The sequence below is a fragment of the Lasioglossum baleicum genome, chromosome 13 (assembly GCF_051020765.1).
Source record: "Lasioglossum baleicum chromosome 13, iyLasBale1, whole genome shotgun sequence".
In the NCBI taxonomy this organism is placed as follows: Eukaryota; Metazoa; Arthropoda; class Insecta; order Hymenoptera; family Halictidae; genus Lasioglossum; species Lasioglossum baleicum.
The window spans coordinates 7549355-7561154 of NC_134941.1; the positions used below are offsets into that span (position 1 = coordinate 7549355).

Below are 11800 nucleotides of genomic sequence, written 5' to 3' on the forward strand. Positions count from 1 at the left end.
TATGTCGTCACATATAATATGTTACCACAATGAACAACGCTTTTCTTTTATACGAGTTTTTATAAAGTTGAAAGATATGACAGCATTTTAGTTCATGCTACTGAAACTTAAAACCATGAATTATAATTATAGTTGTATTGATACTGGTCTAAAAAGGATGAATAGGAGGAATCAGATGAAAATTAATACATAAGTAAATATAAAAATTGTTACATCAGAGTTTGGGTCATACTATTTATTAGTAAAAACCACGCTCGTGGCCTAGAATAAACAGATACAATATTTATTTAATATATTTTATTAATATAGATAAAAGCTATACGACAAGATGTGCTAAAGTGATCAGCTCCTAAAGGACGATAATTAATATATCCATTAATTAATTAAATTACAAGTAGAAAAATATCGTAAGAGACTAAACGCCACAAAAGCAAACGTTTCCTTCTCATTTAATACTGATTTCGTTTTTTTGTATTTCTTACGTTATCTTCAGTCTTTTCTTATCAGCCGATTATGAAAAGTAATATCCGAACGAGACTTTTGTTTCCATCACGCTTCACATGGTATAACATTTTTTCTTTTGCACAAAATCACATAAATTAACGTTGGTCTGATTTCATCTTAAATGAGAACATTCGCTATCGCATATAAAAGTTCTGTAATTTAACAATGTGTAGAATTTTCTATAATTTAAATTTATAAATATGCATGTACACCCAAAATTAATTGTAACATGGACATCCTATACATGTATAAGTTTATATGACTTAATAACTACGGTTTAAAATATTGATCGTTATATAATATTATATAAAGATAGAGAACGTATAAAACAACAGAAACTAAAAATTATTAAATAAACAAGTTAGAAATTAATAAAAATTAGTGACGTAATTGTGTGGACGTTTTCGAAGAGAACTTTAACATACATATATATAAATACTTAAAATTATAAAATAAATTATTGCCTTTTAACAATCTTGTAATCAAACAAATTAATAAACTGAAGTTAAAACAAAGGATAACAAAGGAAAATGTTATACCAAATTAACTAAAATTAAATTTTAAAAAATAAAATTATTATACCAACTTGAAGAAAGGCTTGTTTCAAGTGCCAAAGTTTTGAACAAAATCAATACTATTTCAATTAATCATTCAACATATATAATGCTAACGAATTATTTATAACAATTCAAACACATCGCTAAACATTAGGCACACTTGAAAATCTCAGTATTACCTTATTAAATATATAATATTAATACCAATTTTTTTTCTTGTAAATAATATTTCAATGATTGAAATCTCGCTTATTTCTGATACCACATTAATAATATATAAGAATTATCACACCACAAAATAGCTATATTTAGTAAACATTACATTGCAATATTTATTAATTTTTTATAATCAATCATTATTTTATATTATTTGGTCCGGACAATACATACATTATCTTAAGATAATTAAAATTGTGTAATCAATCAAAACTATAGTTTAGATAATATATTATTTAGGTGTCACCTAGTTTAACGACGGATATATGTATAATTAAACTATATGTTCTCTAAAATAAAGAACCAGCAAAAATACATTCACTGACATAAATTATTATGTCTGCAAATAATTTACTGTACCAAAATATGCGAGATTTCAAAGGAAAAGATAACAGATTGCAATTACAATTGCAAATATAATAAAATTCCTTAAATCGACGCAATGCCATGAGCTCGCATATTTTTAAATCTTCTGTTTTTAGAAGCTGATTCGCATAAACGATGATTAAAATCTGTTGTCGCGAAATTATGGTTCTTTCGTGCCAGCCGATTGTTTAATAAATTTTTTTCTAATATATCTGTTTCTAAAAATGTAAACAATTGTGGTCCCAACATACATATAATGATATGGTACTACAAGAATATTCTAACTCAGACTTTGCAATACCTGCATATTTTATTAGTTAACTTTTAAATATCCTTTAGTTCGTCATTTAGTCTTTACTAGGGAATTTTAGTGGTATTTTAAACAATATTCTGTAAATGAAGAGACTAAGTTTTCGTTGTTAACCATAAATGAAAAATCATATACAAAACTTTATGTAATATACTTAGAATTATAATGTATAAAATTGTTTAAACAACATATTCTAATATATGTATTCTGTGCTATGTGCAACGAATTTACAAACATTTTTATGTCTATTGTATAATAAGACTATTCTTTAAATAATATTATCTATGGTAATTTTTCAGTTACTAGGGCTAGTAAAAAACATTTCTAATTTTTAGGAAAAACAAGTACAAATAAATTTTGAACTATTAAAACTAATGTGTTTGCATTCTAACATTTCATGTCAATGCGTTTAGCATTTCGTTTATGCAATGCCTCTTCTATTATGCATGATTTTATTTATAGGTAAACTCAACCGAATATTAATTAAATTTAAAATTTGTGAAAATATGAGAACGATAAGGTACATTATAATTATGCCAGCAATGGTCGTTAATAAGGTAAAACATTTCCATCAAACATTATTATTAATGATTAAAATAAAATTAATCTCGAACACTAATTTTTCACCTAAACCGAAATATAAGATGATTTGTCTGCAGTGCACGTTGAAAATATATTTCATACATCTATGACCGACTATATGAATATAAAACGTTCGGTAGAGTGAGGATGCAGAAAGTGTTTGACTTTGCAACAAATCGAGGCACTGAAAGAGCCTTTTAGACAGAGACTGGCGTCTAAAACCAAATCCATAATTATCCAATTTCGTTTGAAACATTCTTGCATGACAATAAGCTTTGATTCCACGTAAAACATGGTCTACGAAGAAATTTGGTTTCAATCATTTGGCATATAATGGCAGTAATTTGAATTTGATTCTCCAATCATTTGCTTTCTTCTTAATCTCTAGACTGCATACGAGTGTTGGTTACTCTGCGGCCAGGGTTCTAAGTAAATGGTTTTGCGACGACTCTAGAATTTTTCTTTGAATGAATTCACGACGAACAATACTTAGAGTTATAATACCTCCTAATTGGTGTCAGATCAGTGCGCTGCGGTCTCGCTGCAAGTATAAATTAATTAAATCGTCCGTGACAGAACACCATTTCTTTCTGATAAAACACACCAAGTGTTGCACGTGGCAAAGCAAGAAGGTGCATACAGTTTACGCTTTCCAAAATAAGACCATGACATTTAAAATCACTCGTATCATATTATCAATCGTACATATCATTTTTTGCGCCTTCCTTTTTCTCTGAATATATATTTAAATTTGAAACTTACTATAAAAAATATAGATGTCATATACAGCATGTTTCATGTGATTATATTGTTTGTTTGTAAATTCATATCCTAACAGAGAATTTTTCAAACAAGATCGAAATAACATTGCTTTAAAATGTACAATTAATTCAGTGTCCAGATTTAGGAAAGCGTAGAAGTAAATATAAGTAGATATAAATTAAGTTTCTAAAGAATCAAGTAGCATTAGGTACTGTTAATTTAACATGACTTTCTTTAACATACAATTGTGTAATCATATTGTCAATTTACAATGTAAACTTTGTATGAACAATAGAACGCTTCCTTATTACATATAGGATGACTATTTATCTATGCATATTTTTAGGGTAAAATTCATCAACTGAATAAAAGGCAAAATGAGGATGTAAGCAACAATGTTAAAATAACATATTACGTACATTACAACTCTCTATTGTTTCAGATATTTTTCATTTATCGGATGATTACACCATAATGTCCCGCGCTATGTATTATGCTTATTTAATTTTAGATGCTGTTTTCATTGTTATCAAATTGTACATGGAAAGGTATCATACAAAGTTTGAAAAAAACATAATACTTATTTTTAAAAAACTAATAAAGAAGCTTAGAAGCTTAGGCTCAATGAAAAAGAAGCTGAAAATATTAAATAGTGAAAGCATAGTACTTTTAACCATCACAATATTCTCTTGTGAGATTATCTCTTGTAAAATGAAATTACATACTCCGACATTAAAGACTACTTTCCACAAAACGAAACCAGGATAAAACTTAGTCGTAACAAATAAGGTGTTAATATATTTACGTATATAACACTGAAATCTTAACATAAATATATTACTTTCGATTTATAGATCTTCAGTATCCGCGTGCAGTTTGTTAACAAAGTACAAAATCTTTCCCACTGTTATCGTATAAACATGATCAGTCTTAAAGAAACAGTCATAAAGACGTCATACTGCACAAAAATACTATTTTTTCCTATATCAAATTATCAATATCCAAAGAAAAGTATAATTATATTAAATTCGAACAGTACTAATATTTCGTTTGTATTGATATTGCTGTAACTGACAATGATAATAACAAGTGTAACAATTGGTAGTGATGTAGACAAAAATATACAATAAAAATAATTATTCATAAAATACTATGTTCCCACAAATAAATTTATAATTTTATAAAGATGCACATGTAGATTGTTCTGCTCTACCATTTTTGTGCAGCATGATAAATGAAGAGTACAATGTGCAATTTGTGCAATATTCTGTTACTTCAACAGAAATATAAGGAAATTGATACATGAATGTGTAACAGCGAAAGACAGAGAGCACATTTCGAAGATTCAGTGCAACTTTTAGGCATTATAACTGTGGATAACTGTCTGCTTACACAGTTTCGTATTCGCGACGTATTGAACGTGCCAGACAACATGCAAAGATTACTCCAATCAGCTGAAATTAAAAAATTTTATTATATTATTTAATTGGACATAGTCAATAATTTATTTTAAGGAAGACTTACCTGAATAATAGCAATGCCAATGCCTACACCACCCAAAATCAATGCATTATGCTCAATAGCAGCTTGAAGATTTTGCATACATCCCCCTCGATATATGGAAACTGAATTTATGTCACATTTATCTTTTAATGCTATTTCTTTGCAGCAGGAACTTGGCAGATTATCACCTGAGAAACCAACAGAAGCCCAGTCATCGGGGCCCTTCATGCCACAACACTGAAGCTGCAATTTCAAAGTTGTATTAATTGTATGTTGCATGGCTTTTAATTTAATATTGTATGAAATAGAAATTCAATTTGATTTCAGGGAAAAAATGTCATATTGTGTACACTTACATCATGATGCATAATATCCCAAGACTTGCGAACGTTCTCATTATTGAAATATTCCTTCATGGTACTGTTCATTCTATTTTCTACCATATGCCGAACTTCTCTCTGCATCATATATCCAGAAATACCAGCAACGAGTTCCAGTACAAAGATCAGAAGAAGCAATACTGAAAACTATGTAACAAAAAATTCTATATACGTTATTACTCTTCTTCTAAGAAAGCAAATAATTTTTAAATATTTCACAAGTTATATATATATATATCTACATATCTTTTTATGCCCTTCAATATTCATATTCAAAACTATTATATGTTCACACAATACAGCTCTGTATTTAACTTGTATTATATTTAAAAAAAATTATTTGTATGTAGTGTTATACCGTTATTATCATGCAATGATTTTCTTTCACTGCTCCACAGCATCCAAAGAATGATACAACAAATACTACAGCACCTATTACGATCATAAACACTGGTGCTGCAAAGAACCAACTGTCCATAAAATTATTATATCCACTGTAAACTACCAGGATTACAGTGCCAACCGCAATGAACACAATTCCTGTTATCTGTAATCATAGAAATTTGATAGCTGTTTTTAATAACAATTTAATGAGAGTAGAAATTAAATAGGTGACAATGTAGATATTATACAGGGTGTTTCGTCTAAAACAGGACACCTAAATATCTCGAGGTTCTTTGAAAATTAAAGTTTTACCTTCAGATCAAGCTCAAGGTCATGTTATTATACATATCTGAATGTATTTTTCGGTCAGTTACACGATGCAATAAAATAAAAATGTAGTTATGTATCAAAAAACATCGATGACCTTGATAACTCCGAAAAAATGACCTTCGGAAAAAAATATTCGTGCCAGATATTTGGTCCATTGACACCATGCACATTACGTAACAAATATTTTTTGCATCACAATAATCTGAAGAGATATTTAGGTGTCCTGTTTTAGACGAAACACCCTGTATATGCTTGCACAGAAATTTATACTAAATAAGTCAATAAAATTTTCAACTGTAGTTTCGAAAATCGGTCATGACCGATTTGGCTGAAATTATAAATACTGAAACCAGGTTCTTTTTAGTTGAAAACAATATTTGTGCGAAAAATTTTTGTTCTGGTCTAGGTATGGGTTTTTAAAAATTTTATACCGGCTTTCGGAAGTTTCGCTAAACCTTAATCAATAGAAAATAGTATACAATAAATAAGTGAACACGCGTCGCGTCTCATATTAAATCCAATAAAATTACCCACAAGGATTAATACAATATTTTCTGAAAGTAGCAAAGTGAGATTGCAGATTTGTTTACATTTCGAAAATTAATATAAAACGTTCAATATGTTTGCAAGAGAAGTAAAATTGCAGACTTGTTTACATTTCGAGAATTAATATAAAATGTAAACTATGTTTGCAAAGGAAGTTGATCATAAAATACAGACGCTTGGCAAGTCTGAGACTCGTAGAATTTGTAAAGATGAATAAATGTATACAGGAAAGTAAGATAGAACATGCACTAAACCCACGCAACGTGCGATTAATTCAATTCATCTACAATCTACATGTATACAATGTAGATGTATGGAGATGTATACAGTGAATGTCACTTGCGATCGTACACTTTAATATTCGCAAGACTTTGTTCACAAATTGTTTTCATTACCTGATTAAGAGTAAAATAGTTGTCACGCAAATAGATTGGCACATTTTTATTGAATACATACCAATATTACAAAATAAGATTTATGTAAACTGAATTAAAATTTGAAAACAATTGTACCGAAATCTTCGATTACTGAAAACGTACAGTTTGGAAAAACTACAATATCGAATTTTTAGATTCCGAATTCATTTATTGAAATATTTTTGAATACGCATTAAAATTAAGATTAGAACGTGCATTACAATTTGTTGCTGAAGTAAAGAAATATAAATAATACAAGTGTCAATAGGTTATTCGTAAGAAACAATTATCACGGGCAAATAACTGATGATAAACGAAATGGTATAAGCAAATCAGTGTGTGTTGTTAAACACTTTGTATACATATAAATATTTTAACCATCTGAAATATCACATTTTTGAAAATTAATCAACATCGAATGTATTTGTAACTTATGGTGAAGCACGGGAAAATAAAATGATAAAATATATATTAAAAAGTATTACGTATTGTAAAGTATAATTAAGTAAGTTTTATTGATACGAAATGTTACAATGTTTACAGTAAGACCCCCGTATCCGCAGGGATTGGTTCCAAGACCTCCGCGGATATCGAAATCCACGGATAAATAGTACATAGTTAACATCATTTTGATATGAAATTTTAATTAACGAAATTGCTAACTTTAATATAACATTATTTTATAATCCTACATAAATGTTATTAAATGTGAAAATTATACATAAAATATTAAAACGAAAACAGTTTTGTAACATATACGTAATAATTACGTCGTAATATATATGTAACAAAAATTTACACTTTTTTCAAAAGTAATGCAATCATTGTATTATTAAAATTTGAAAAATTCATATTCTTTAAAATATTTATTAATATATTGCACATAATGAATGCTTTTAATTTATCACAACAATTGTTATTAATAAAGTCTTCCACTTCTGACTGTGGTCAATCGCGCATCATTGGAGGGATCCGCGAATATACATAAGAAAATATTAATATATTGCAAACTATTGCATGATCCTTGCATGATTAAAATAGTTTTCAACTAAAAATCTTGCGAGTTTTAAGATGTTACAACAGAAAGTGACACTGCCTATACGTGTATTTAGTACACCTTATATAGGTATACACGTATAATCTTGATGCAAGTATGTTAGCGATTGTTTCTGTTCCAATTTGACGATCGACTGACGCAGGGAAACGACTACAAACTACAGTATTCGAAACATATTTCGCTTACAAACGAAGTGGAATCGACAATAAATTGTCTATATAAATACGACTATGAACGACTATCCACGATTATTTTAACGTCTTCAGTTTTACCAAAATTTATGATAATTATTAATCAAAACATGAATGTTAAAAATTCCACAAATTTAAAATACATTACGATATCAATGAGTCATAAGCTCGTATAAAACACATAAAAATCTAATATGATGTACTTAAGGGGCAGGTGTAGTAGTAAGAGTTCAAATAAATTCATGAATAATTTATATAGATTATATACACTTTTCCATATAAACGAAAGTTGTTTGTTACAAATATACGTGCTGCTGTTTCTTCAGAATTTTTGATGAATGAAATATGTATGTCTTTGATATACAGAAACGGTAACGTGGTAGGAAATAAAATGAAGATTGACGAAAGGCGCGAACACAACATGGAGTACTTACAGCGAATATCAAGTTGAAGAGAAAAGTCAGGTATTTGATACACGTCATCCCACCGGACACCATTTTTGCCACTCACTGTTTCACTGGTTTCAATCAGAAGAAAATCAAGTACAAAACGTACTGGTTATTGACGAGAGGGAAACGAAACGAGAGTTTCGTGTGCGTCGTTTCTATAGTCGAAGAACCTTCCTTCGCTTCGAGGGCTCGCTAAGGAATAATCGTATTTTCTTCGGTCCTTCCAGGCTGAGTCGGATGCGTGCGCACCTTTACCGTAATTTACTCAGAACCGACCACATACATCGGGGAACCATGGGATTCAACTGCGGATTCAACGTTTTTTCTTTTAAAGAGGGTTAGGACTTAGGACACAGTAATATCTTGAAAGAATCGACATTTCTCTTTATAGAAAAATTACATTCGTAAACTTTAAACGCGTTTTTCTCAAAGTTGTGTTTATCAAAACGGTGCGTATAAGCAGATATCTCGAGTTCTACCTTTGCAATTACATTAAAATTTTATAGCTATCTTCATTATAATATCTATTATAAGGCATTAACGATCGATTTTTTTCATTTTTCTATTATTTTGTTAAATATAAATAAAAAAGTAACAAATTTTCTACCGATATTCAGTCACTGCCATTTTGTCAATTTTCACAAAGATTGAAATGTGGGATCGTCAATGCCTAAATAGAGAATATATCACAGTTTATGACATATTTAGGATTGTTGATATAGTTAATTCGATTTGTAGGAATCCTGTACACCAGTTGGCTATCTGGAAGAAAAAATATCATTCACTTTTTTCTCTCTGTACTGTTATTTAATCTTATATTTTCCCCACTTGTTATACTGTGTCCTAACCCCTTAAAAAATTTAGAACATATTTACGAAATTTCGTGTTATACACACAGTTCATCTACCGTAAACCTATATTAATTCGTTTCTCAATAATATTGTGCTGTACCAAATTGAAGCTTAAAAATGTTTACACAATAATCTCAAACGGAATTATTAGATTACGTTATTTGAGGATGAGTTGTTGATTTATAAAACGTTGGGATGAGCAGCAATTTCGTAAAATTGTCATTTACATTTACAGTTTGTAGAAAATCGTACAAGTCAGTAATGCACTTGCAGTTTCAATAGAATAAGTAAAATCCGCCTTGGCGATTTGATAACGATTACGAAAATGATAAAGAAATGCACTGTTTAAATATTAGTTATAACGCAATATATATATATAAATAGGTACATGTATATATCTACATTTCGATAAAGCGATAATGTTTTCAATGTACTATAACAAGCAAAATGTACAGTTGAAATGTACGTAAAATATATTAACAATTCTTTTATAAGATGCGCTGTCAGATTACGTTTCTGCACATTATGCAGTTACATAATAGTGAGTAACAATGCAATTTTTCAAGCAATCGCCGCTATACATCTGTGTAATAAAAGCAAAATAAGATTGAGCAGAACAACTGTCATGGCCAAAAATAAACATAATTAGAGCCTGCATATATGGTATGCTTTTGTAAAATATGCATTTAAATATTTAACTACTTATTTATTTATTTATTATCATATTATTTCACATAAGTAAATTATATATTGCTAATAATTACATTATGAAAACATAGACAATCGAATTCGATAAAATTCAATTTCATTTATTCTGTTAAGTTCCTATGAAAACTTTACTGTTTTGTTCTTGCTTGTTCGTTAAAAATTTATTGAAAGCTGATTAATCAGTTCCGAGATATACTAGTACGCAGACACCTGTATATTTAATTTTAGTTTGCCATTAAATGCGTACAACGGCCGCATAAGTATTACGTTAATTGCAAAGTTCAACATATACTTACTATAGTAATAAATAAATAAATAACAAATCATTTAGCTTGTAAATATATATTTTACTCATTTTTCGGTGTTTTCATAATCTAAAATTTTGCATGACGTTCATGCATTGAACTTCCCGTTGATGTTTGGTTAATGTAAGATATCTATAGTATTCTAATGACAAGATAAATTATATTTATAATAGTTTACAGATATTATTTCTGAAATTGAACACGGGAATAGAATGTTTTTGGAGTCGTGGTATAATAATCTATACATATTTAGGTTTGTCTTTATATGATCTGTTAACATTGATTCTCTGCATAGCAATAGGGACGATGCACTGCACGGCAACCGCTGTACTATATGTAGTTCAATACAATTTAACGTTTGCTTTATGTCTGTTATATGTACGTAGATCTGGAATTATTTTCTTGTTTGTATCAGCTGTAAATCGTAATTTATAAAGAAAATGGAAACCGTGACCGTATAATAATAATTTAAAGACAATGTTCGTACAGATTAAGAGAAACTTATTTATAATAAAAATAAGAATTGTTCTTAAATTTTAATATCTTCTTCCGGAAGAGATTAGAGATCTTCTCTTCCAGATTAAATTCTGAATGACAGAAAAAGGAAAGCAAAAATTTATACGTTGTAACATTCATAGAGTAAAATTAGATAGAAAAATTATTACATTACATTTTCCTAGAATTATACATTATATCTTTGCGGTATCAGAAAATTTGTGAGTTCTGAAGGTCTTATTATCATGATGACATCATCAATGATTGTATCACGATATTCATCGTGTGTACTCAAATACGCGATAAAAAAATTGGTAAAGAAAATTTATTTTGGCATCGCTCGTCTGCTATCGCCTATTAACATTATCAATTTAATGTATAGAACTTATAATGGACATTATTTTAAGCGTTCGCTAAAATTATCCTTTTTTATTAGTTATTTTTGGTACTCAAGGTCACACGATGAAGGACAATATATTATAAGTCGTTGGATTATATTAATAGTTACATAACTCGATCATTGCTCAAAATCAGTTTTTAATAAGTTACTATATATTGTAATCTTTATTGCAAACAAACATTACAAAAATATGTTTGTCTCATTAGATAACATATATATGTACATATAATTAATAATTGTTACCTATTTCAATTTTTAAGTAAGCATAACTTAAATATTTGTATAAATCAAATAATAACATAGTCATTTTTCTGCAGTTAATACATTATATTTATACATTATAATAAACAAATTCGACGTTATTCTGTTCCATATACGTATATCAAATTACAGAAATTTCAAATTTGAATATAGAAGTTTCAATTTGTTTTCCGTTGATCCTAACATAACCTAGAAATCGTCCATATGGATCAAACCTAATTTGAAAT

At 28.7% G+C, this 11800-nt stretch overlaps 1 protein-coding gene across 1 annotated transcript; it reads right to left on the reverse strand.

Moving 5' to 3' along the window:
* Window positions 1–282: 282 nt before the first annotated feature.
* On the reverse strand, window positions 283–8790 carry LOC143215369 (CD63 antigen). The gene is made up of 6 exons (XM_076437467.1): window positions 8539–8790; window positions 5539–5727; window positions 5157–5327; window positions 4822–5043; window positions 4690–4751; window positions 283–3076 (listed from the first exon to the last, which is right to left on the reverse strand). The coding sequence occupies exons 1-6, from the start codon at window positions 8599–8601 to the stop codon at window positions 3058–3060; spliced, it is 726 nt and encodes a 241-aa protein (XP_076293582.1). The 5' UTR covers window positions 8602–8790; the 3' UTR covers window positions 283–3057.
* Between the last annotated feature and the right edge of the window lie 3010 nt (window positions 8791–11800).

What these genes read in the sequence shown, in the direction of transcription:
- LOC143215369 (XM_076437467.1), bottom strand. Translation starts at nt 8,601, where the DNA reads ATGGTGTCCGGTGGGATGACGTGTATCAAATACCTGACTTTTCTCTTC. An exon ending in TCTTCAACTTGATATTCGCT is followed by an intron (nt 5,728 to 8,538) that starts GTAAGTACTCCA and finishes CTATGATTACAG; the next exon opens with ATAACAGGAATTGTGTTCAT. An exon ending in ATCATTGCATGATAATAACG is followed by an intron (nt 5,328 to 5,538) that starts GTATAACACTAC and finishes TTTGTTACATAG; the next exon opens with TTTTCAGTATTGCTTCTTCT.